Genomic DNA, 23,741 nt, shown 5'->3' with positions numbered 1-23,741 from the left:
TGCAGAGTGAACCAAGTTACGAACCATTAAAACTTAATGAACAGGAGAAGAGCTCTGATGGAGATTCTGATGATTCTTCTATGAAATCCGTCCGCTTCAGCAAGTTGACTGAGGTATTTTCATGATATTTTGTGAATTTCACATTATTTGACACCCTGCATGCTCACTATGTTAAGGAGTGTGGTTGCTATAATGTGCTTGATACTAGAATGTTTTGTTAAGCACCCAGTAATGCACCGAACTCTCCCTTACATAACATCTTTTAAACCGGATGTTGGATTTATGCGTTATGCTAATGGGTCACAAGATGATTTTTCGTAATAATATACACACATGCATATATATGTATATATAGATATATATATATATATATATATATATATATATATATATATATATATATATATATATATATATATATATATATATATATATATATATATATATATATATATATATATATATATATATATATATATATATATATATTTTTTTTTTTTTATTTAACATATTTGATTTTATGATTAACATTTGGTAGTATCTAACCTTAGTGAAGTTAGGCTTGGGTATCTACAGTATATGGGCTATATCATTGGCCAATATAGCAGTTTTATAACTTGGCAATGTTTAGCAATAAGATGATTATTTTGAACAGGTGAATACCCCGGTAATTAGTATTTGCCTTGTATTGTCACATACAGAAATAGGTATGTGAATATAAGGAAGAGTTGCGGAGAGGGATTTGTTTTCTCTTAGGGATTTTTGTTTTCTCTTAGGGATTTTTGTTTTCTCTTAGGGATTTTTGTTTTCTCTTCCCAAAGGTTAAGTGTGAGGGGATGGGCTAGCAAGCCATTCTCCCCTAACTGGGTTGTGGCGGCCAATGTGGTAATGTCCCTGACTGGCGTGAACGCCAGATTGGGGTTCGAGTCCTGTTCAAACTTGTTAGTTTCTTTGGTCGCTGCAATCTGACCATCCTTGTGAGCTAAGTATAGTGAGTTTGGGAGAGGCTATAGGTCTATCTGCTGAATCATCATGAGCCATAGCCTGGACCTCCTTGATCCTAGCCTGGGTTGAGAGGGGGCTTGGGTGCTGATCATACATACAGTATATATGGTCAGTCTCTAGTGCATTGTCCTGGTTGATAGGGCAATGTCACTGTCCCTTGCTTCTGCCTTTCATGAGTGGCCTTTAAACCTTTAGATAGAAAGCTTTATCATCATCCTTCCTTATTCATCTGATTTGGGTATTGGAGGAAGGAGAGATGAATACTGTTGAATCATATGTGGTTAACTAGCTCTCTCACACCTGTGACTTTTTAAGCCACTGGTTTATCTACAGAGTAGTTGTGGAGAGGGCTAACCTAGTGTGACCCCTTTTCTTTACCAACTCTGGGAGGATGACTATTTATATGATAGTGAAGGAAAAGGGTAAATCGTGGAGGTTTGCTAAATATTTTAGAGTACTCCCCATAGAAAATTATCATCTTCCTATTTGAAGATTTGGTCGGCTCATGTTAATGTATTATCTTTTCCATACCAGTTGGCTTGGTAAACTACAATGAAGGTGGGGAATAAGAGTATGACCCTTCCCCTTTCTCAATGCAGAAGGGCTATCTACGATAGGGAAAACTTCTAGTCATTTTGTGAGCCTATCTCTCTTTTAGATATGTGGCCATGGTAATTGGGGAAGGACAGGCAGATAAACCACCCCTCTCATGGATGATATAGAAATAATTGAGGTTTTCAATTAAAATTTGTCATTTTAAATTAATGAAAGCAAAATCAAGTGTCTCCTGGTTGGACGAAGTGTCGCACCCATAGTAAATGTTTTGTAGATTGGGGCAGGGCTTGGGACCCTGTCAATTGTTCTATTTGTTTACTGTGGATCCATTTCACTCAGAATCAGGATCTACTTGTGAAAGGATTGAGAGAGAATGCTATCTTTATTTTCTTAATTTGTGTGAATGGATTTGCTAAAATAGTAATTTTCAATATTTAACTTAGCCGGTGATTATATAGCTGCAACTCTGTTGCCCGACAGACAACTCTACGGTAAAAACTCGCCAGCGATCGCTACACAGGTTGCGGGTGTGCCCAACAGCGCCATCTGTCGTCCAGATACCCAGTACTCAATGTAAACAAAGACTCAATTTTCTCTCTGTCGAGCTATCGACAAGACGTACTTACTCGCTGTTGCTAAACTGGAGTTTTTTCACAACTAATTGGTGAAGTACTTTATTCTAGTTTTGAGCTTTCGCTATGCAGGTAGGTGTTTTATCTTCATCTTAAATCTTGAACTCGTTTTGGATAGATTTAATTATGGTGACAAAGAGAGTATAGACTTTCTTTCACTTTTAAATGGCCGACCCTTCCCTTAGACGGAAGTGTGTTTAGGCTTTTAGTAATTATCTTATCACGTTATAGATTTTCCTCTATATATTTTATATCTCTCCGCCTTTATTAGGCCTCTTCGATTAACTTTCCATTTATTATAAACATATGAAAATAATTTTAATGTTTTGTTTATATAGACCTTTCCTGAGAGTAGGCGGTCCTAACTTGGAAACTGAAGTTAATCAACGTTGAGCCCTTTATATCGTATTTAGCTTTTAAAGAGCTAAGGATTTAAAACTTTTTAAATGTTATATTTTATGAAAGAATTTCTTTGATAGTCTTCGTACTGTTTTCAAAGATGAACTAACGTTTAGTTTATTTATGCTACGCAGTTGTTGACGTTCAGGACGTTCAACATGCGTTCTATCGTTACGATAGAGAGAGAGTGTATCACGGTTTCACTTTGCAGTAAGAGTAAATCGATTCTGACGTTTTGTTCATTCTTTCTTAGCTTAAATGTTTTAAATTCTATTTTAAAGGAACTTTTTATTTGAAAAACCTTGCAGTTTTTTCCTTTAGTCAAATAACATGTTTTTTTGACGAAATATAATTGGGCTCTTCTCTTAGGTGCGAAATTAAGAGAGAAAGAGAGAGAGAGAGATAGAGACGGAGGGAGAGAGAGGAGAGAAAACGTCCGTTCAAGCGGGTAACGTTGTTCTCGAGTTACTCTCGTCCCTAGTCGCTGTACGGGGAGGAAGGATAAAACGTTTTTAGTTTTTTATTCTTGCCCCCAGGCTATGTGCGGTGAGAGATTGAAAACGTAGTTATATGAACTAGTGTTTAGTCTCTTTCCCAGCCACTGATTTTTTTATCTTAAAATATGTTTTCTGTTTTTTGCTGGTATTAATGAGCTTGCATTATACGACAGATTTCGCAATTACTACCTTTTAATGAAGGGTAGAATTGCGTGTTTCAGGTAGAAATCAGTAAAAGTTTCGATTTCAGTGAAATAAGTGCAAAACAGAAAATCGAAGTGATAAAGTGATATGCGCAAAGTGTTACAGTGTTGCGTCCGAGGGTTCGTCTGTTCGTGCCTGTCGTTCACCTAGTCCGGGACCTCTTGCATGCTCCCAAGCCCAGGGGAGAAGTAATGTCAAACGACTTATGGGTTCGAGAGGCCTTGATCAACGAACAGACGTTTTCCCTCTATGGTATCGGGTGTATCTTACCAAGATCTCCCCTACCATAAGACGAGAGAGACGTTGTTTCTCCTCGTCATCCGAAGGCTTTTCGCATAAGAAACCTGTCACAAGGTTTCGAAGCCCTTAAGCGAAAGTCAGTCCTTTCAGGACAGGTCCAGCGTCCTGGTTACAACCATTAGGACAGCTCTGACCCTATGCAGTCATCGGATAACTGCTCGCCGCCTAACAAAAGCGTAACACAGACTCCGAGAGTCTTTTTTTGTTGGCAAAGTGTTGCGGTCACAGACGTTACCCTCGTCTCTTACCACAACCATTTCCGTTGATCCTTAATGGGTTGTATGGCAAGACATGCAGTATATGCTTGCCTCCCTTATGGAAGACTATTCTGCCGATTAGTCCGTTGAGTCTAGCCGTTTATCTCATCGATATCCTGGCTTTCAGCCAACCTAACGTTCCTTTGTGCTTACTGTTGACGTTGGCGTAGCTTAGTCACGTCAGTCAGGTTGTTTAGAACCACACTCGATGCGGTCTCGTGTGGTTTTTCAGCCGCATTTGGACGTTAGGCCACTTGCTGATGCTCCTGTTGACGTTCAAGACGTTCACTAACAATCGGAGTTGACTTGTTTTGACGCTGTGCGTCAACCTCCGCATTCTAGAGTTGTTTTGACTGCTCAGTCTAGGCAGTCAAAGCAGTCTCGAGTGGATGCTGTGCGTCCTCACGCTCCTGTTGTGGTTGACAGTTCAGTTGTTGACAGTTCTCAGACTGTCAAGCAGTTACATGACGTTGCGTTCTGGTCCGCTACTAATGCACCAGTGAGTGTGGACTCTGCTTGTAAAGCATTGCCACCACGGTAGGTCTCTCCCTTGCTTGAGACTCAGCTTTTATCGGACAAGGTTCCTGTAGATGAGGAAGTTGCTGTTCCCCCTCCTACTGATATTCCCTTGAGGACTCTGTCAGATGGAGAGGAGCCTAAAGCTGCTTAGCCTCCTATGGACTTTAATTAAATCATGATGATATTTTTAAGGATCTTTGTCCGGATCTTTTTGTAACTGCTGCTCCTCGTTCGCCTAAACGTCAGAGCTTACACTAGGCCTAGCTACTTCGAAGCCGTTGTTTTTAAGCTAGTGCTCTCTCGCTCTCCTAGAGAGCTTTACGTTGGCTAGGCGACTGGTTTTTCACCAGGAGGAGTTTGGGGGATACAGCCTTTGCTTTCCCTTCTTTTAAACTGGCTTATAGAGCGAGAGTCTGATATGACACGAGAGAAGTTCTCGGCTTGGGAGTTCATGCCTCTGCCCAGATAGACTTCTCAATTCTCGTAGACTCTCCCTGGCGCCTGGCCAGGAGACGCTCCAAATTGTTTACTGGTCAACTTTACAGCTGTTTTCGAGCCTTTGAAGTTTTGCTGTACAATTATGTCATGCATAACAAGGCTTTCAGGGATGGTAAGCGGTACCGCCTCAGTCGCTAACCCCGTCTGTTGCCACACCTGCTCCCGTAGACCCTAAATGGGCTTTGCTGCAAGACATGCAGTCCAAGCTTGCGTCCTTGATAGAGGACTTTAATGCAGAGAAGGTTGCTACCGAACCTTCTGGCCAACAACCTTCCAACCGGTCGGTTGTGCGCCCTGTTGACGCTGAGGTACCTACTCGCGTCTGCCAGTTGAGGTGGTTCCTCCACCGATGCGACCCAGTGTGGGTTGCCAGCCGCACGTTGACGTTAAGCGACGCTCGGAGGTGGTTGTTGACGTTCAGGACGTTCAACAACCAGCAGAGGTGACTTGTTTTGACGCAGTGCGTCAACCTCAGCATCCCGGTAGGGTGTTGACTGCACAACCCAGACGGTCTAGACAGTCTCGGGTTGACGCTGTGCTTCCTCGCGCACCCATGGTTGTTGACAGTTCACAGACTGTGCAGCAGTTCCATGATGTTGCGTCCGGCTCCGTCACGCATCCACCAGTGCGACCGGACTCAGCGAGCCAGACGTTGCCCACTCCGTTGCCGTTTCCTCATCAGTTTTCGGATGAGGAACTATCTGATGAGGACGTTGCTGAACAACAAGACGATCAGCCCCCAGAATAGATCAAGCCCTGCTATCCATCCAGAAGATGCTGAAGAAGGAACGCTGCTCAGTCAGGCTGTGGATGAGTCTGGTAGGGACGCTGTCATCCGTGGAACAATTTGTGTCATTAGGAAGACTACACCTCCGTCCTCTTCAATACCATCTAGCTTTTCACTGGAAAAAGGACAAGACGCTAGAAGCGGTCTCGATCCCGGTTTCCGAAAAGATAAAGTCTTGTCTGACTTGGTGGAAGGACAATATCAACCTAAGAGAGGGTCTTCCCCTGGCTGTTCAGACTCCCAACCACGTTCTCTTCTCGGACGCATCGGACGTGGGCTGGGGCGCGACACTAGACGGTCGGGAATGCTCAGGACTGTGGAACTCGAGTCAGAGGAGCATGCATATCAACTGCAAGGAGCTGTTGGCAGTACATCTGGCCTTGAAAAGCTTCAAGTCTCTCCTTCGAGGCAAAGTGGTGGAAGTTAACTCGGACATCACCACGGCCTTGGCGTACATCTCCAAACAAGGAGGTACCCACTCACTGACGTTGTACGAGATCGCAAGGGACCTGCTCATCTGGTCAAAAGGTCAAGACATCTCCCTAGTAACGAGGTTCATCCAAGGCGACTTAAACGTCATAGCAGATTGTGTCAGTCGGAAAGGGCAAGTAATTCCAACCGAATGGACCCTCCACAAGAATGTGTGCAAGAGACTTTGGGCCACTTGGGGTAAAACCATCCATAGATCTCTTTGCAACCTCGCTGACCAAGAGGCTTCCAATCTATTGCTCTCCAGTCCCGGACCCAGCAGCAATACATATAGATGCTTTCCTCCTAGATTGGTCACATCTGGACCTCTACGCATTCCCACCGTTCAAGATTGTCAACAAGGTACTGCAGAAGTTTGCCTCTCACGAAGGGACAAGGTTGACGTTAGTTGCTTCCCTCTGGCCCGCGAGAGAATGGTTCACCGAGATACTTCGATGGTTAGTAGACGTTCCCAGTAGTCTTCCTCTAAGGGTAGACCTTCTACGTCAGCCACACGTAAAGAAGGTACTCCAAAGCCTCCACGCTCTTCGTCTGACTGCCTTAAGACTATCGAAAGACTCTCGAGAGCTAGAGGCTTTTCGAAGGAAGCAGCCAGTGCGATTGCTAGAGCAAGGAGAGCTTCTTCCATTAGAGTCTACCAATCGAAGTGGGAAGTCTTCCGAGACTGGTGCAAGTCAGTTTCTGTATCCTCGACCAGTACCTCTGTAGCTCAAATAGCTGTTTTTCTCTTATACCTGAGAAAAGGACGATCCCTTTCAGCTCCCACTATCAAGGGCTACAGAAGCATGTTGGCATCGGTCTTCCGGCATAGAGGCTTAGATCTTTCCAAACATAAAGATCTGCAAGACCTCCTTAAGTCTTTTGAGACCACCAAGGAGCGTCGTTTGGCTACCCCTGGATGGAATTTAGACGTGGTACTAAGATTCTTCATGTCAGACAGGTTGGAGCCGTTACAATCAGCCTCCCTGAAAGATCTCACTCTTAAGACTCTTTTCCTGGTATGCTTAGCCTCGGCTAAAAGAGTCAGTGAGATTCATGCCTTCAGCAAGAACATAGGATTTTCGTCAGAAAAAGCCACCTGTTCGCTACAACTCGGTTTTCTAGCCAAAAATGAGCTGCCTTCTCGGCCTTGGCCTAAATCTTTCGATATCCCCAGCTTATCGGAGATCGTAGGCAATGAACTAGAAAGAGTCTTATGCCCAGTTAGAGCTCTTAAGTTCTATTTAAAGCGTACTAAACCTTTACAAGGCCAATCTGAAGCTTTATGGTGTTCAGTTAAGAAACCATCCTTGCCTTTGTCAAAGAATGCTTGGTCAGACTTTATCAGATTGTTAATACGAGAAGCTCATTCACATCTGAGTGAGGAAGACCGAACTTTGCTTAAGGTGAAGACGCACGAAGTTAGAGCCGTAACAACTTCCGTGGCCTTTAAGCAAAATATATCTCTGCAAAATATAATGGACGCAACCTATTGGAGAAGCAAGTCAGTGTTCGCGTCATTTTACTTGAAAGATGTCCAGTCTCTTTACAAGAACTGCTACACACTGGGACCATTCGTAGCAGCGAGTGCAGTAGTGGGTGAGGGCTCAACCACTACAATTCCCTAATTCCATACCCTTTTAATCTTTCTCTTGAAATGTTTTTATTGTTGTTTTTTGGGTTGTCCGGAAGGCTAAGAAGCCTTTCGCATCCTGGTTGATTTGGCGGGTGGTCAAAGTCATTTCCTGAGAGCGCCTAGATTAGGGGTTTTGATGAGGTCCTGTTGTATGGGTTGCAACCCTTGATACTTCAGATCCTAGGGGTCGATCAGCATCCTAAGAGGATCGCAAGGCTCCGTAAGGAAGACGTACTTAAAAGGCAGAGTAATTGTTCAAGTCGACTTCCTTACCAGGTACCTATTTATTTTGTTTTTGTTATTTTGATAACTTCTAAAATGAAATAAAAACTCTTAGCTCATAAAAGTGTAAACATATATTGCTGGTCTCTACCCACCCCCCTGGGTGTGAATCAGCTATATAATCACCGGCTAAGTTAAATATTGAAAAATGTTATTTTGATAATAAAATAAATTTTTGAATATACTTACCCGGTGATTATAAATTAAAGGACCCTCCCTTCCTCCCCAATAGAGACGCAGTGGGACGAGGAGAAAATTGAGTCTTTGTTTACATTGAGTACTGGGTATCTGGACGACAGATGGCGCTGTTGGGCACACCCGCAACCTGTGTAGCGATCGCTGGCGAGTTTTTACCGTAGAGTTGTCTGTCGGGCAACAGAGTTGCAGCTATATAATCACCGGGTAAGTATATTCAAAAATTTATTTTATTATCAAAATAACCTTTTACCCAGCAAGGACCTCAAGGATCTCATTTGCCGTTCAATTCCAAATATAGTATTTAGGCCTTTGGGAAATGTGGTTGTGGTCAACTAAGCAACTTTCCAGGTAATAGATTTTGATTTGCAGAATGACTTGGACTCCAAGGAGGCACCCCCACTTCCAATGCCTATGCTGCTATCTAGGTTGGCTTAACCAAGGGTTCTTCAAGGCAGGTTGCCAGTCTGCCCGAATTTGGTACACTTATGTCTTCCATGGACACTTTGGTTATAGCCAAGGTGGTTGAGGCTTCGATCCATTTCTCTATGGTAATCCAATTCAAGGTGCTGCCCTTCATCTGCTTCTTTTCTGTTCTAGCCGATGGATTTGGCTGTGGCTGGGCCTAAGGGTTACCAATCTTCTGAAAAGACTCCAGTGGCAGCATCATCCTTCCTATCCTGTGGATTTGACTGTGGCTGGACCAAAGGGTTACCAGCCTCCTGAGAAGACTCCAATGGCAGCCTTATCCTTCCTATCCTATGGATTTGGCTGTGGCTGGGCCTTCGGGTTACCGGCGTCCTGGGAAGACTCCAGTGGGGGCTCTATCTTTTCATCCAAGTACTGTATTGTGGGTTTAGTGGGTAGGTAGGTAGTGAAGGCAGCTTCTTCCATGGATGTACCATAGAGGAGGAGAACTTAATAGGAAACCCTGGCAGTCCTGTGATGGATGTACCTTTTAGCTTGAGTCGAATATTTTTTGACATAGGAGCATGGACTTGCCAGAGGATATTGGTTTGAGAACCTTTCGCCATTTCCCAAATCAAGAAGGAGATTCAAGGATCCGTCTGTCAAGGCATGTCTCCAGCTAACCCAGTAAGTTGCCCTGATGCCATAGAAGTCTGCCTTGAATACTGGCAAAGGCAGTTTCAAAGGCTGGATGTTTCGTTTTAGTTTGCATGATGCTTCTGTGGTCAGAATGGCAATGCCAAGCCAAATCTTTGTCCAAGATGGATAAAATGGCGGGAAGGTCTACTGAAAGTAGATTTTATTTTTCCCAAAGAATGTAGCCCTTTTTGGGGATTATATCCAAGAGAGTTTAAGGGATTCACTGCACTGAAATGTTTTTGTAATCCTATCTAAAAATAGGGGATGCTCAGGTATATTCCAACGAATTGGGTGACCATTTTCCTTTTGTTCCATATCATCTTGGGACTGCAGAATTCAGTGCACAATAGAATCTGGGTAACCTAGTGTCTGTCATGTCCTCTTTGGCAGTGGGAGCTATAGGGGAATATCAATCTGCCACCTGTGTGTTAATAAAACTACTATGGAAGCCTATCTACGAGGCTTTGTAAAACTTTTTTTGAGTAAAGTTTAAGGTGAGGCACCACATGCTGACTGGTTTTGATATGGAGAATGTGGAAGTTGTGCACAGTGACCCGCTATGCAAATCTCTTTTCCCCCAAGCCCTAGTGAACAAAGCCAAAGCCAATGCAGAGGCAATGGCCACTTCACTTTCAGAAAAATGAAGGTAAGGTTTTTGGTCCTTTCTAAAAAAAGCAGAAGGCCTCCTGACACAGGCTGCAGTCTATAAGAACCAGCAGCTGTCTCAAAAGCAACCCTCAAAGAGACCAGCTCCTCCTTCTCCACCCAAGTTTTGGCATAAACCTGAGAGAGGCCCTGATCAGTCAAACTTTTTTTATGGATCAAAGAGAGACTCCTTGAAACATATCAAGGAAAACAGAGGGGCTGGTAAGTCACATAGAGGCAAAGGACCTCATCAATGAGAGGCTTCAGGTTAGGCATCATCTCCATTGTTTTTGAGAACGGTTTTGTTGATGGTCGCAGAGCATAGTGTCGAGGTCTTGTTTAGACAGATGTCAAAACCTCTTCCACACCACCATTTTCATCAGACAGTTTTCAGCAGTGGAGGTGCTGTGTCGAGTTCAATAGTGCCTGAACTCATTGGTGTCTCATATGCACACTGAGTCCATGCTTTGGACATTGATGCATTGACCCTAGAGCTGGGAAAGCAATATATCTTTGGCATTTATGTTATATTGGATTCCCTGTTTTAGCCTTTCACAGGAAAGTCCTTGAAGACTACACAGCACCTCCTCAAAACAAGGTTTTTCCATATTTGAATGAAAGTCTTCATTTTACACAATAGCCAGTATCAGTGATGTGCAAGTAGGTTTTATTAAATTACCGAAAAGTTTCTGTTTATCATCTGATTATATGAGTACCTTTCTTCACCCATTAGTGCTTTATACATTTGAGTGTGTTAACCCTTTTACCCCCAAAGGACGTACTGGTACGTTTCACAAAAGCCATCCCTTTACCCCCATGGACGTACCGGTACGTCCATGCAAAAAAATGCTATAAAAATTAATTTTTTCATATTTTTGATAATTTTTTAAGAAAATTCAGGCATTTTCCAAGAGAATGAGACCAACCTGACCTCTCTATGACAAAAATTAAGGCTTTTAGAGCAATTTAAAGAAAATGTGCTGCAAAATGTGCTGGGGAAAAAATAACCCCTTGGGGTTAAGGGTTGGAAATTTCCAAAGAGCCTGGGGAAAAAGGGTTAAGATTGAACTGAAGTTGTGTATTGTAATTTATTATTGGCAAAATTATATTAAAACATTTTTTGTTCATTGTACTAATTTCTGAGGTGTACAAAAGTTCTTATTATTAATCTCAAAATTGTTGGAATAATTACTTTTATGTTGTATTATTAGCACAAAAAAAGATTTATCAGTTACATAGCTGAAATACCATGAAAACTTAAAATTCAAATATCCAAAATTTGCTTTTAGATCTCCTCAAGTGAATACTCATAAAACCTAAGACCTCACATGTGTTAATTCAAATGTACAAATAGTGTTGTTGTTATGTTATTAAGATTTTAATATACCAGGACCAAAAAAAAAAGAAAAAAAAACATTCATAGTCATTTATGACAGTCAGGAAATTTGTCTTTATCTTTTAAGTTTATTTCTCTTTTATGTTACTGAAATTACAAATCAAACAGTTCCTACAAATATCAAACTGAGCTTAAATTATCCCTCATTATAATTTATTTTAGGAATATCTTTTTACAGAGATTACAGTACTCTTATTTCTACATGAAATTCTTTTGAGAAAACCATAGTGCAATTGTACGTAGTGAATAAGTAATGTTTTTATTTTAAAAGAAATACTTCTGCCAGGTTCGTCAGATGGCCGAAAGTGAAGCAGTTGATGCCATGATGTCTCGTTTATCTTTCTCTGCATCACTACGTGCTGAGCAACTAGCGCTGCAGGCAGCAAATAAGCTAACTATAAAAGAAGTTATGAAGATATCTAGTATATTTTGTTTATTGGTAAGCCAGTATTTATGCTTATGACTGCTTGTATGAAATCATTATCATTCAGGATAAAAAGACCCTTAAAAAGTATATTACACTAGTGTACTCCGTTAAAGTTTTCTTGGCCAAGCGTTTTGGAATTTTACCGATGGATTTTCAAAACTCTATAGTGTTAAAGGGATTTTAGGTTATATGTTTTTTTTATTGTTCACTGTATGATGATTATTATCATAAGAGTTTATATTAAGACCACTGAGTTGCACTTTTTTTTCAGCGAGAGTTGAACGTTGAATCAGGATAGTTTTTCAAGTAATTTACAAATAGTTGGGTAGACAATAATATAGAAAAATAAATGGAAGGGTGAAAAGAAATGCAAATAAGAACTGAACTGGCACTTTTTATTAACCATGGAAAGCTCATTTTATGGGTTTTTGCATGGAATCTCCAAAAAAGGAATACAGAAAACTTTATGATATTAAAAACCCCTCTATCTAATCAATGACACTGATTATTTTTCAAATCAACAAATCAGTTGCTTAGATTCAAGCATTTTCAGTAAGGACACTGACTAGGACATCGTATATGATATTCTGATTGTATGACATTGCAGTGCTATACACCGCTGATCAATACGACTCGTGCAAGCACATGCAATTAGAATATTATGTTATTTGTTGAATGTTGTGCCTTGGTTGTTGAGAGAGTGGTTTAGTTGGTGCAATTAGGCAATTTATCATTACTAGCCTTAGAAATAATCAAAACAGCTACATTAGAGACCCTGCAGTTCTTAAATATATCATTCAAAACTTTTTCATTTTCATCACAGCTGTAGTAATCATATAGATGCCACGCTGCCGAGACTTGAAAATTTTGTGGCCATCTATAACCCTGGAAAGGTATGATGGGTCGTACGCGACCCCTACAGCATTTTCAAAACCTGTTTTTTCCCCATAAATCATCAGCTGTCTCGAATATGGAAGTGATCAACCTGCAAGGGGTGACTAGTCTACATGCCATTGTCTGCTTTAGGACTGATTTTCGTCTAACTTCCCTCCTTCCCCGTTTTTTTATCCCCCAAGGGGTCGACCTCGACCCTGACATACCTTTATAGGGATAAACAAATATAGAATTAAAAGTTAGTTATTATATCTTTCTTAGCTTACTATTCAGTAATCGCTGTATGTGTGGTAAATCTAAATCAGATGAAAGTGTAATCATTATGCTAATGGTATGAATATATGCCATAATTGTATGTAGTATCTTCTGCCTAAGAAGTAATAATTTGTAAGCTATTTATGGTACAGAGTTTTCATAGATCTTTTTACTTTCAAATGGGTTTTCATATGCATCTACTGTAAGGTAAACTCAGTGTTTTATTTCTTTGAAAAATGTCTGTGAAGTTAGAAAATATTTTATAAAACCAGTAATATAGCAAAGAACTTTATGCATTACAGTATGTATAAATGATGTGAAGAATATTTTAAGCCTTTGTTTATGGAATGGTAAATTAAATACCATAATTGATCAGTCATGAAATATTCTTTTTTTTCTTTTATTGAGAAACCTCATATTCTTAGTACTGTTGAAGAAATTTCCATTTACAGTAATCCCACGGCTATCGCAGGTGTTTCTTTCCAAGCCCCCCCCCCCCCCCCCCCACCCCACAGTAGATGAAAAACTACTAAATAGGAACAGAAATATATGTGATTTTTTATTTTTATTTTTATAATTTCTCATTTTTTATTAGTATCATAAATTTAATCTTTTATGATTAAAAAATTATTTTAAGCTTTTATAAGCCTAAAAATTATTATTTTTAACAAAAGATGATTGAAATGGGAAAAATATAAAACTTATCTGCCCTCACAAATCTGCAAAATTGATTTACATATACAGTACAGTAGTAAATTTATAAATATATGATGTAGTGAGGGTGCAATAGGTGAACTGGGGTATGGCGAAGGATTACTGTACATCCAAGATACTATGTTTTTAACCCTTTTACCCCCAAAGGACGTACTGGTACGTTTCACAAAACTCATCCCTTTACCCCCATGGACGTACCGGTGCGTCCTCGCAAAAAAAATGCTATAAAAATTTTTTTTTTCATATTTTTGTCAATTGTTTGAGAAAATTCAGGCATTTTCTAAGAGGATGAGATCAACCTGACCTCTCTATGACAAAAATTAAGGCTGTTAGAGCAATTTAAAAAAATATATAATGCAAAATGTGCTGGGAAAAAAATAACCCCCTGGGGGTTAAGGGTTGGAAATTTCCAAATAGCCTGGGGGTAAAAGGGTTAATTGTAGATTTAACTTGAAACTTTTAAACTATTTCATGCATTTTCTTTACTTTTTCAGTGGTTCTTAGGTAATTATGGATACCAGATAGCACTTAGCGATACACAAGCTGGTGTTGTCAATGTTATATCATCAACGTCGGGGCTCTTTACCCTCATGCTCGCTGCAATATTTCCTTCGTCTATAACCGATAAATTTACGCTCTCTAAGTTAGCAACTGTGTTCTTGATGGTTGCAGGGGTGGTAAGTTAAACAAGTGTATTATAGGCACACCATTGATTTTCCAGAATCAGAAGGGCCAGAAAACTTTTTAATCTGGGCAAAATTATGGATCAATTGAAATTTCCTAATTGATAATCACCTTTAATATTACAAATCTTTGAGACTAGAGTGCTTAATAGCTAAAATTAATGATGAATCAGGCTATTCTCTTAAATAAACCTTGAAAGAATTACCCACGTACCTCCCCCAATGTCACTCATCAGTTGTAAATAAATTCTAAATATAAGTCTTATGAGTTGGCCTATCACTAAGCAAAAACAACTTTATCACCTTTTAATATGTTTATTATTATTATTTCTTGCTAAGCTACAACCCCAGTTGGAAAAGCAGGGTGCTATAAACCCAAGGGCCCCAACTTGTATACTTATCTTTGAATACTTTTTAGGTTTCTTGACTGTACTATCTTTACAAAGTATGTGTGTACTTAGTGACTCAGAGTATAATGAGATGTATAACCAGCTAGTTAGAAATAAACTGGTGTATGTAGTACAGTACTGTACTGCAAAATTACAAACCTAAGTGGGCCTTAGAACCAAAGGTGCTGGAAAATTGATGGTGTACCTATACTAGTTTCACTGCATTAATTGTAAATATTTTGATAAAGCTGTAACTTATATAATGTATAGTTTTTTCCACTGAAAGCAATTGCTGATATACTCTGAATTACAGGTTATGGTCAGTTTAGAAGACATCAGTCTTGAAGGTAGCTCTGTGCCTGTGGGTGTCGTATGGTCGTTGGTTGGAGCTATTCTGTATGCATGTTATATGGTATTCTTAAAACGGAAAGTTCCCACGGAAGACAGAATGGATTTTTCCATGTTCTTTGGTGAGTATTGCATAAAATATCAATTTATTTTTATGTTATTACTGCTATAAAATACTTTTAAGGGATAATACAAGCTATGTGAATTCTTAAATTTGGGGGGATTTCATGCATATTTTCATATTGATATTGTCATCTGTGCTCTCTGCTAACCATGCTACAAAAATAGAATTTTGATAGTGAAAATTATTTCTGGGTCGACCTGTGGCGGCCGGTGAAGAGAGTCCTTCTTATATATCTTTTCTGATAAAACCTTCCAATTATACCAGAGAAAGATAAAAGCATGGAATGCTGAGGTTACAACCCTCGCGCGAGCACCTTTTGGGTGTCGTGTATAAAGCAAAGGCGCTTGAAATCCACTATTCACAGGTTGTCTTCCATTTACTTAATTCCTTCGTCAAAGGGATGGGCCGATACACAGGCCCTAGCCAACCACCAGCGCCACGGGACATACCTGCCTGTAGGTATGCTGCATCTCCTTTGTATTTCCAGTCTCAGACTTAGGGCAATTCAGTAGCCTCTCCGTATCATTAGTCAATGGGGAGGCAGGGGGCAGTGTTTATGAACATCAGGTGAGTATAGAAATTATCAATTGTTTCTATGAACCTCACCTGTTGTTCAGGTCAGTCTCTCCAAGCTTGGTTATATCGACGTTCAACTTAAAAAAATAAAGTATTTCCGTTATTCTTTCCATACAATAGAGACTGTAGTCTAGTAATGAGATAGTCTGACGGCTATTGGCAATGTCAATAGTATATGTTTGCTGTACCGTATTTTATCTTTCTGTTTGTGTTGTTCTCGGCTTGAACAGGGGTGCCCCTTATTCTCAGTGTTTTTAGACATGTCTTCTCTTGGATTTTTTATTAATTACTGTGTAGATTGTTGAATGGAATTGTTTCTGGACAACTATGGTGTGTATTCACTTTGTCTCTCATGCCAGAAGCAGTATTGCGATTTAGAAAACCATTGTGAGGAGTATGAAGACCTCACTGTTCCTCTCATGTAGTAACAGGAAACTTCCTTTTAGTCCTTGGGAAAAGTCAGAGAAAACTAAACAAGTTGATTATAAGGCATGAGGAGGATCATAATCTCATCTCAGCCAATAACAAGTTTAGCTATGATAGTGATAAGCTTCAAAAGCTCCTAGGTTCTTTAGGTCCTTTTTTAAAAACTAAGAAGGCCTGCGAGTTGATTAATAAATGGAGTAGAGTATATGGTGTAAAGTTTTTATTTAGTTAATTGTAAGGGGTTTTTGGTATGTAGTACTAAATGTCCCTATGGTTGTTCTAGAAGATCTGTTCAGTAACTTCTTTTTGGGAGGAGGGGGGTTCTGCTAGAAAAGGTCACATTTTTTGTGAATCACTCCCTCTGTTGTCAAAAGGAGGCCATGAAAATCATCCTTGAATGTTGAGAATCCCAGACCTTGTTGATACATACATACACATACATATACCGAGGCACTTCCCCCAATTTTGGGGGTAGCCGACATCAAACAATGAAACAAAAAGGGGACCTCTCCTCTCTACATTCCTTCCAGCCTGACAAGGGACTCAACTGAGTTCGGCTGGTACTGCTAGGGTGCCACAGCCCACCCTCCCCCGTTATCCACCACAGATGAAGCTTCATAACGCTGAATCCCCTACTGCTGCTACCTCCGCGGTAATCTAAGGCACCGGAGGAAGCAGCAGGGCCTACCTGAACTGCGTCACAATTGCTCGCCACTCATTCCTATTTCTAGCACGCTCTCTTGCCTCTCTCACATCTATCCTCCTATCACCCAGAGCTTTCTTCACTCCATCCATCCACCCAAACCTTGGCCTTCCTCTTGTATTTCTCCCATCAACTCTTGCATTCATCACCTTCTTTAGTAGACAGCCATTTTCCATTCTCTCAACATGGCCAAACCACCTCAATACATTCATATCCACTCTAGCTGCTAACTCATTTCTTACACCCGTTCTCACCCTCACAACTTCGTTCCTAACCCTATCTACTCGAGATACACCAGCCATACTCCTTAGACACTTCATCTCAAACACATTCACTTTCTGTCTCTCCGTCACTTCCATTCCCCACAACTCTGATCCATGCATCACAGTCAGTACAATCACTTTCTCTTACAGAACTCTCTTTACATTCATGCCCAACCCTCCATTTTTTACTACTCCTTTAACTGCCCCCAACACTTCGCATCCTTCATTCACTCTCTGACGTACATCTGCTTCCACTCCACCATTTAACTGCAACGACAGACCCCAAGTACTTAAACTGATCTACCTCCTCAAGTAACTCTCCATTCAACATGACATTTAACCTCGCACCACCTTCCCTTCTTGTACATCTCATAACTTTACTCTTACCCACATTAACTCTCAACTCCCTTCTCTCACACACCCTTCCAAATTCTGTCACTAATCAGCCAAGCTTCTCTTCTGTGTCTGCAACCAGTACAGTATCATCTACAAACAACAACTGATTTACCTCCCATTCATGGTCACTCTCGTCTACCAGTGTCATACACGAGCATTCACCTCTCTCACCACTCCATCAACATACAAGTTAAACAACCATGGCGACATCACACATCCCTGTCTCAGCCCCATTCTCACCGGAAACCAATCGCTCACTTCATTTCATATCCTAAGACATGCTTTACTACCTTTTTAGAAACTTTTTCACTGCTTGCAACAACCTTCCATCAACTCTGTATAACCTCATCACATTCCACATTGCTTCCCTATCAACGCTATCATACGCTTTCTCCAGATCCATAAACGCAACGTACACCTCCTTACCTTTTGCTAAATATTTCTTGCATATCTGCCTAACTGTAAAAATCTGATTCATACAACCCCTACCTCTTCTAAAACCACCCTGTACTTGTTGATGACTTGACAAATCATAGCAAAAGGAGGGAGCTATAATATTTTATTTGTGATGAAAATTTATGTACTGTGATTTTATCTGATTTTTATAGATTTTATTATGTTGCTTTTAAATATTTTACTGATTTTCCTGCTTACATTTAGACAAATATTTTTTTTTATGATTACTTGACCTTTATCTTATCATTGAAACTATCAAGAAATATCCCATTTTGGTGGAGAATATTATAGGCTTATAAAATTGTAGTGATATGTAGTTTTTTTGTAATGTTGGATTTAGTTTTATATATCTCTTGTTCTTAGACATGAATTAAACATGAAAAAATTAAAGGTTGATTATTATTATTATTATTATTACTATCCAAGCTACAACCCTAGTTGGAAAAGCAAGATGCTATAAGCCCAGGGGTTCCAACAGGGAAAAATAGTCCAGTGAGGAAAGGAAATAGGGAAATAAATAAATGAAGAGAACAAATTAACAATAAATCATTCTAAAAAAGTAACAACGTCAAAACAGACATGTCACATATAAACTATTAACAACATCAAAAACAAATATGTCATAAATAAACTTTAAAAAGACTCATGTCCACCTGGTCAACAAAAAAGCATTTGCTCCAACTTTGAACTATTGAAGTTCTACTGATTCAAATTTAAATTTCTTCCCTAATTTTCAGGATTTGTTGGCTTATTTAATACTATCCTCTTATGGCCTGGTTTCCCTCTTCTTGACGTTCTTGGATGGGAATCCTTCCAGTTGCCTAACAAAACCCAGTGGTTATATATGTCCATAAATGGTTTGGTTGGCACTGTGTTTTCTGAGCTACTGTGGCTATGGTAAGTCTGATATTTTGTTATACTACTGTCAGCAATTTATATCGTATAGCTTACTTTACTGTAATTTTATTGGCATTTGTATCTATATTTTGTTGTTTTTGTCAATCATTAGTATACTGATACAGCATGTCTTTTTCAGGGGATGTTTTTTGACATCATCACTTATGGCCACATTATCATTAAGCCTGACCATCCCTCTAACAATGATAATTGATACCTGGGTTAAGAACATTGAATACTCGTATATTTTCTACATTGGCTCTATACCTATGATGCTGTCATTTGTTATTGTGACTCTTCTTACACATTATGATGATTGGGACCCTTTGATGGATGGAATCAAGTTCATTCATAGGAAATGCTTCAGACAGACTGTTTCGTATAGGTAAAAAACCTTTCTTTTCTTTTAGCATGTATTAACCCTTTTACCCCCAAAAGACGTACTGGTACGTTTCACAGAAGCCATCCCTTTACCCCCATGGACGTACCGGTACGTCCTTGCAAAAAAATGTTATAAAATTTTTTTTTCATATTTTTTGAAAATTTTTAGAGAAAATTCAGGCATTTTCCAAGAGAATGAGACCAACCTGACCTCTCTATGACAAAAATTAAGGCTGTTAGAGCAATTTCAAAAAAATATACTGCAAAATGCGCTGGGAAAAAAATAACCCCGGGAGGTTAAGGGTTGGAAATTTCCAAAGGGTAAAAGGGTTAATTATTTAGAATAAAATATATACTATACTTGATTTCCAGAACTTTTTAGGATTTTGCAGTGTTCATTGAAAGCCAAGATGATATAGTGAATTGTTATTTAGTGTAATTTTTGAAAATAGTTAATAATCATATTTAGTTTTTAAGGGTAATGCTTTTATTGAAAATTTTCAGTTTGGTCGATACCGATGGAATCGAGAGAGAAAGCCTGATTGTTAGCAAACATGACGAGGATGAAGAAGGGGGAGATGAAGACGAGGTGGACACAACATATATCACAAATCCTCTTGTCATCAATGATGGGTCATCTCCCGACAGCATCATTATAAACCATGTTTAAGCGGACCACATAAACTTATATGGTTTTTTTTTTTTTTTTATTAATTATACACAAATTAGAATATCTTTCGTAGATCTTTTATTGGATTCTATTTTGCTTTGTGTTTTAAAAGCTTAAACATATGATTTTCTAATGATTTTATTTCTCTTAACTGTGTTTTAGTCAGCAGTTTGATACAATATATTAGTTTGCAGAGTATCATTTTACATTTAACTCAGATTTCTGTTGTGGGAACTTGTGTGCTGTTCTAGTCTAAGTAGAGTAATGTTCTTACCATGTTGTTTAAACTAATAGGTAATGTGGTTTTCTTTCTCTGTTCTGAATAAGGATAGAGAATTTTGCTAATATGAAATGCCACTTTTAGTACTTAATTTTTGAATATTTTAAAGCTTTCAGTATTGATTGATCCCTAGTGATGGAAAATTTGAGGAACAATAATATGGAAAAATATTTGAAAATAAATATTGCTACAAGTAATGGGCAATTATTAGATGCTGAACATAAGTGGAAATTGAAAATCAAAAGTCATAGTCTAAATGCCATAATTGGTCTTGGTCTGTTAACGTTAATATTTGATCGGAGACCAGATATAAGTTGTGTGGAGCTGATTTTTGTAGCAGTAGCATGTTGGTACAAACACATAAGCATTTAATGTTGAGTTATATTCAAATAGGAATGCTGTTGTTATGATTACAGTAGTACCTTGGTTTTCAAGTTAAATTCTTTTCAGGATTGAATTTGCTACCTAAAATTGCTCATGTTTTTTAAAAATTTACACCTAATGAATAAAGAAAATTTACTTGATGCATTCCACGCCTCCGTAAAGGAAATTATAGTCCAAATTTTTAAGGATAGGAAGCTTCAGCTATCAACTATATCGTCATAGGAATTGGCCTTAGCAAATCTCAAACTTGAATCTAGACTCAGACATGTTTCATAAGATCACCTAGTTTTTTGCTTTGCATAGATCATCCCCACCAATTCCTGTTGTATCTTGGTCTGGATAGGATGCTGGAGTTTTTGTGGCTAAGTTAGAGATTCCTCCATCTTCCTTACAGAACTTAAGCAAAAAGCTATAGTTTTAAAAGCCTTAGTCTTAGGTGCAAGAGTCAGTGCACATTGAAAAATATAGATAATTGACACATTAATTAGCACTTTACCTTTTAGGAAAGTTAGTGACTGATATGAGGGAGGCGAGAGAGTAGGTATAGGGAATGCTACTGCTTGGAAGAAGAATCTTCTGCCATGAACAGCTCCTGTAAAATATTGAAAGTTCTCTCTCTTTAACAATGTTCACTATCAATAACTGAATCACTTAATTTACGCTCCATATCTTTTAAACTTCATTGAATTTTTACAAGGAACCTCTCTAAAGATGCCTGCTTTTGCCTTTTCTTCAGTGCATGAAAATGGGATAAAGATCACACAAAAATGCCGTGAACACTGCATGTGTTGCGTATGAGTGATGAGTGACTGGTTTCTTGTTAGTCTCATTAGTACATTTCCAAAAAAATACCCATATGGCACATAATTTTTGTGTGCAGTCTGATGTAATACTCGTAACCCAAATTGAAGATATATACTTTCATCCCGATTTGCTTATATTAAAAGTTACTGTAATCCAAGGCTTTACATAAGATTACCAATGGAGTTTATAGTTCAGTATGTATTTTACTTTTTATAATACTTGTAGTATCTTAAAATTTCCGAATTTACTTAGCTATTATATTGGATAGATATTGATATTTACAGTGCCTTCATTTGTTTCTGGTACTATAACTTAGCTACTGTATTGTAAAGGATGTTATTTGCTTTTTTTATATTAGTGGAGTCATTTGACGGTATAGGAAGAAAAATAAAGGGATGACCATTTTAGTTCAAGGAAGAAGAATAAAGGGATGACCATTTTAGTTCAAGGAAGAAGAATAAAGGGATAACCATTTTAGTTCAAGGAAGAAGAATAAAAGGCTGACCATTTTAGTTCAAAGAAGAAGAATAAAGGGATGACAACTTTAGTTCAAGGAAGAAGAATAAAGGGATGACCATTTTAGTTCAAGGAAGAAGAATAAAGGGATGACCATTTTAGTTCAAGGAAGAAGAATAAAGGGATGATCGTTTTAGTTCATTTTAATGCATTTTACATAGAGAAAAGATTATAGAATTTCATAGTTAGAAGTTAGGTGGGGGGCAAGGAGTATTCCAAATGTTTTCTCTAAAGATTGATAATTGAAAAGAGGTTACTATTATGGATAACATTAGATTCACCAAGGATGTTTTGCAAGGGAACAAGTTATCTCCACTATTGGACAGTGGTGGAAAATGTGGGGGGTTGGGCTGTGGCACCCTAGCAGTACCAGCTGAACTCGGCTGAGTCCCTGGTTAGGCTGGAGGAACGTAGAGAGTAGAGGTCCCCTTTTTTGTTTTGTTTTTTGTTGATGTCGGCTACCCCCCAAAATTGGGGGAAGTGCCTTGGTATATGGATGGATTGGACAGTTGTCAAGTGATTCATTCTTAAGAGTAGCCTTGAATTTTTTTTATATTGCATTTGATGTAGTCTATGTTGTGTTTTTTTCATCCTTAATTACTACTATTATAGTCTACTTTCTAACACAATCCCTCAGTAACCCCTTTCCTATATCTATTTCCCTTCAGATTTTTTTATTCACATCAATTAATTTCTCTCCAATTCTAGATACCTTTTCATCTATTAATGGAACCACATTTCAAACACATTTAGATATTTTCTTAAGGTATTTTGATTTCTCAATTTTTTATGTTTACGGTAAAACATCGCATTCCAAAAACAAGGTCTCTTACCTATCATTATTTCAACATAACTATAGTTTTTATGATGAAAACGTCTTCAATATAAAGATTAATATTTTTTTTTTCATAAATTTTACTTTCATCTGGGTTGCCATCCTCATTCTCAGTCAAACTAGTTCTCAGTTGCTTGAACTGCTGTACTTCCTCCATTTTTTTCGTTCTGTAAATTTTCTAGTGCCAAGGGTTGCAGGCTGCTGTTTATATTTGTCACATAAATTGCTAGTTCGAATGCCCATGACTTTAATGAAGAGGCTTTCATATACAGAGTGCTAAGAATATTAAAAGGGATGGGTAAGAATCTTAACGACAGTACAAAACCTCAAGGAAAATGCTTCATCGAAGATTTCATCCGCTGTTTCTGTATTCTATTTATTTTTCCCATATCTTAGTTATAATGTACCTTCCACGGCAATATGGATCGCTGCTGTCTTGAAAATCTGTAGAAATGAACGTGAATCATATCAAGAGATACAGCTACTTAATCTGATTGATGGTAAAGTAACCTTTCTAGTGTTGGAGCATCCAGTGCTGTACTTATTACTTTGCCAGGTCAGTAAAAGAAATACTGTATATTTCAGAACCATTGGGAAAATTTAATTATCTTGGCTTTTCCTGTGCTTGAAGAGCTTTCTTTTTTAAGAATGTTAGCTGTACATTAAGAAATAGAAAAGTGAAATAATTATGTAAGGGTGGGTCAACTTACGAACAACAAATTCACTGCCCATCACATATGCGCTGTAAACTACACTTTGGTACCCACTATACAGCCTAATATTGTTTTTACTTAGTTTCTATCACAGTATAAGTATTGTGTCAGTGTATGAACACATTTCAGTACTTTTATATGTACACATGTACTATACTTGCATACATACAATATGTGGTAAGATTATCGTACTCATAACACGAGTCATTGCCACACTTATATGTA

General features: G+C 38.7%; 1 protein-coding gene across 2 annotated transcripts in view; it reads left to right on the top strand.

The window, feature by feature from the left end:
• LOC137657709 (solute carrier family 35 member F5) overlaps positions 1-22,542 on the top strand; it is a 128,919-nt gene extending 106,377 nt beyond the window's left edge. For both annotated transcript variants that reach the window (XM_068392145.1, XM_068392136.1), the window contains 7 exons: positions 6-113; positions 11,669-11,821; positions 14,167-14,349; positions 15,058-15,214; positions 18,774-18,933; positions 19,073-19,318; positions 19,819-22,542. In XM_068392145.1, coding sequence (XP_068248246.1) covers positions 6-113; positions 11,669-11,821; positions 14,167-14,349; positions 15,058-15,214; positions 18,774-18,933; positions 19,073-19,318; positions 19,819-19,984 — 1,173 coding nt within the window. In that variant the 3' untranslated portion in view covers positions 19,985-22,542. The remainder of the gene's footprint in view (positions 1-5; positions 114-11,668; positions 11,822-14,166; positions 14,350-15,057; positions 15,215-18,773; positions 18,934-19,072; positions 19,319-19,818) is intronic.
• The last annotated feature ends 1,199 nt before the right edge of the window (positions 22,543-23,741 follow it).

Source organism: Palaemon carinicauda, chromosome 1 (assembly GCF_036898095.1).
Source record: "Palaemon carinicauda isolate YSFRI2023 chromosome 1, ASM3689809v2, whole genome shotgun sequence".
NCBI classification, from domain to species: Eukaryota; Metazoa; Arthropoda; class Malacostraca; order Decapoda; family Palaemonidae; genus Palaemon; species Palaemon carinicauda.
The sequence above is the reverse complement of the archived record's forward strand: the minus strand, read 5'-3'. Positions and strand labels throughout refer to the sequence as shown.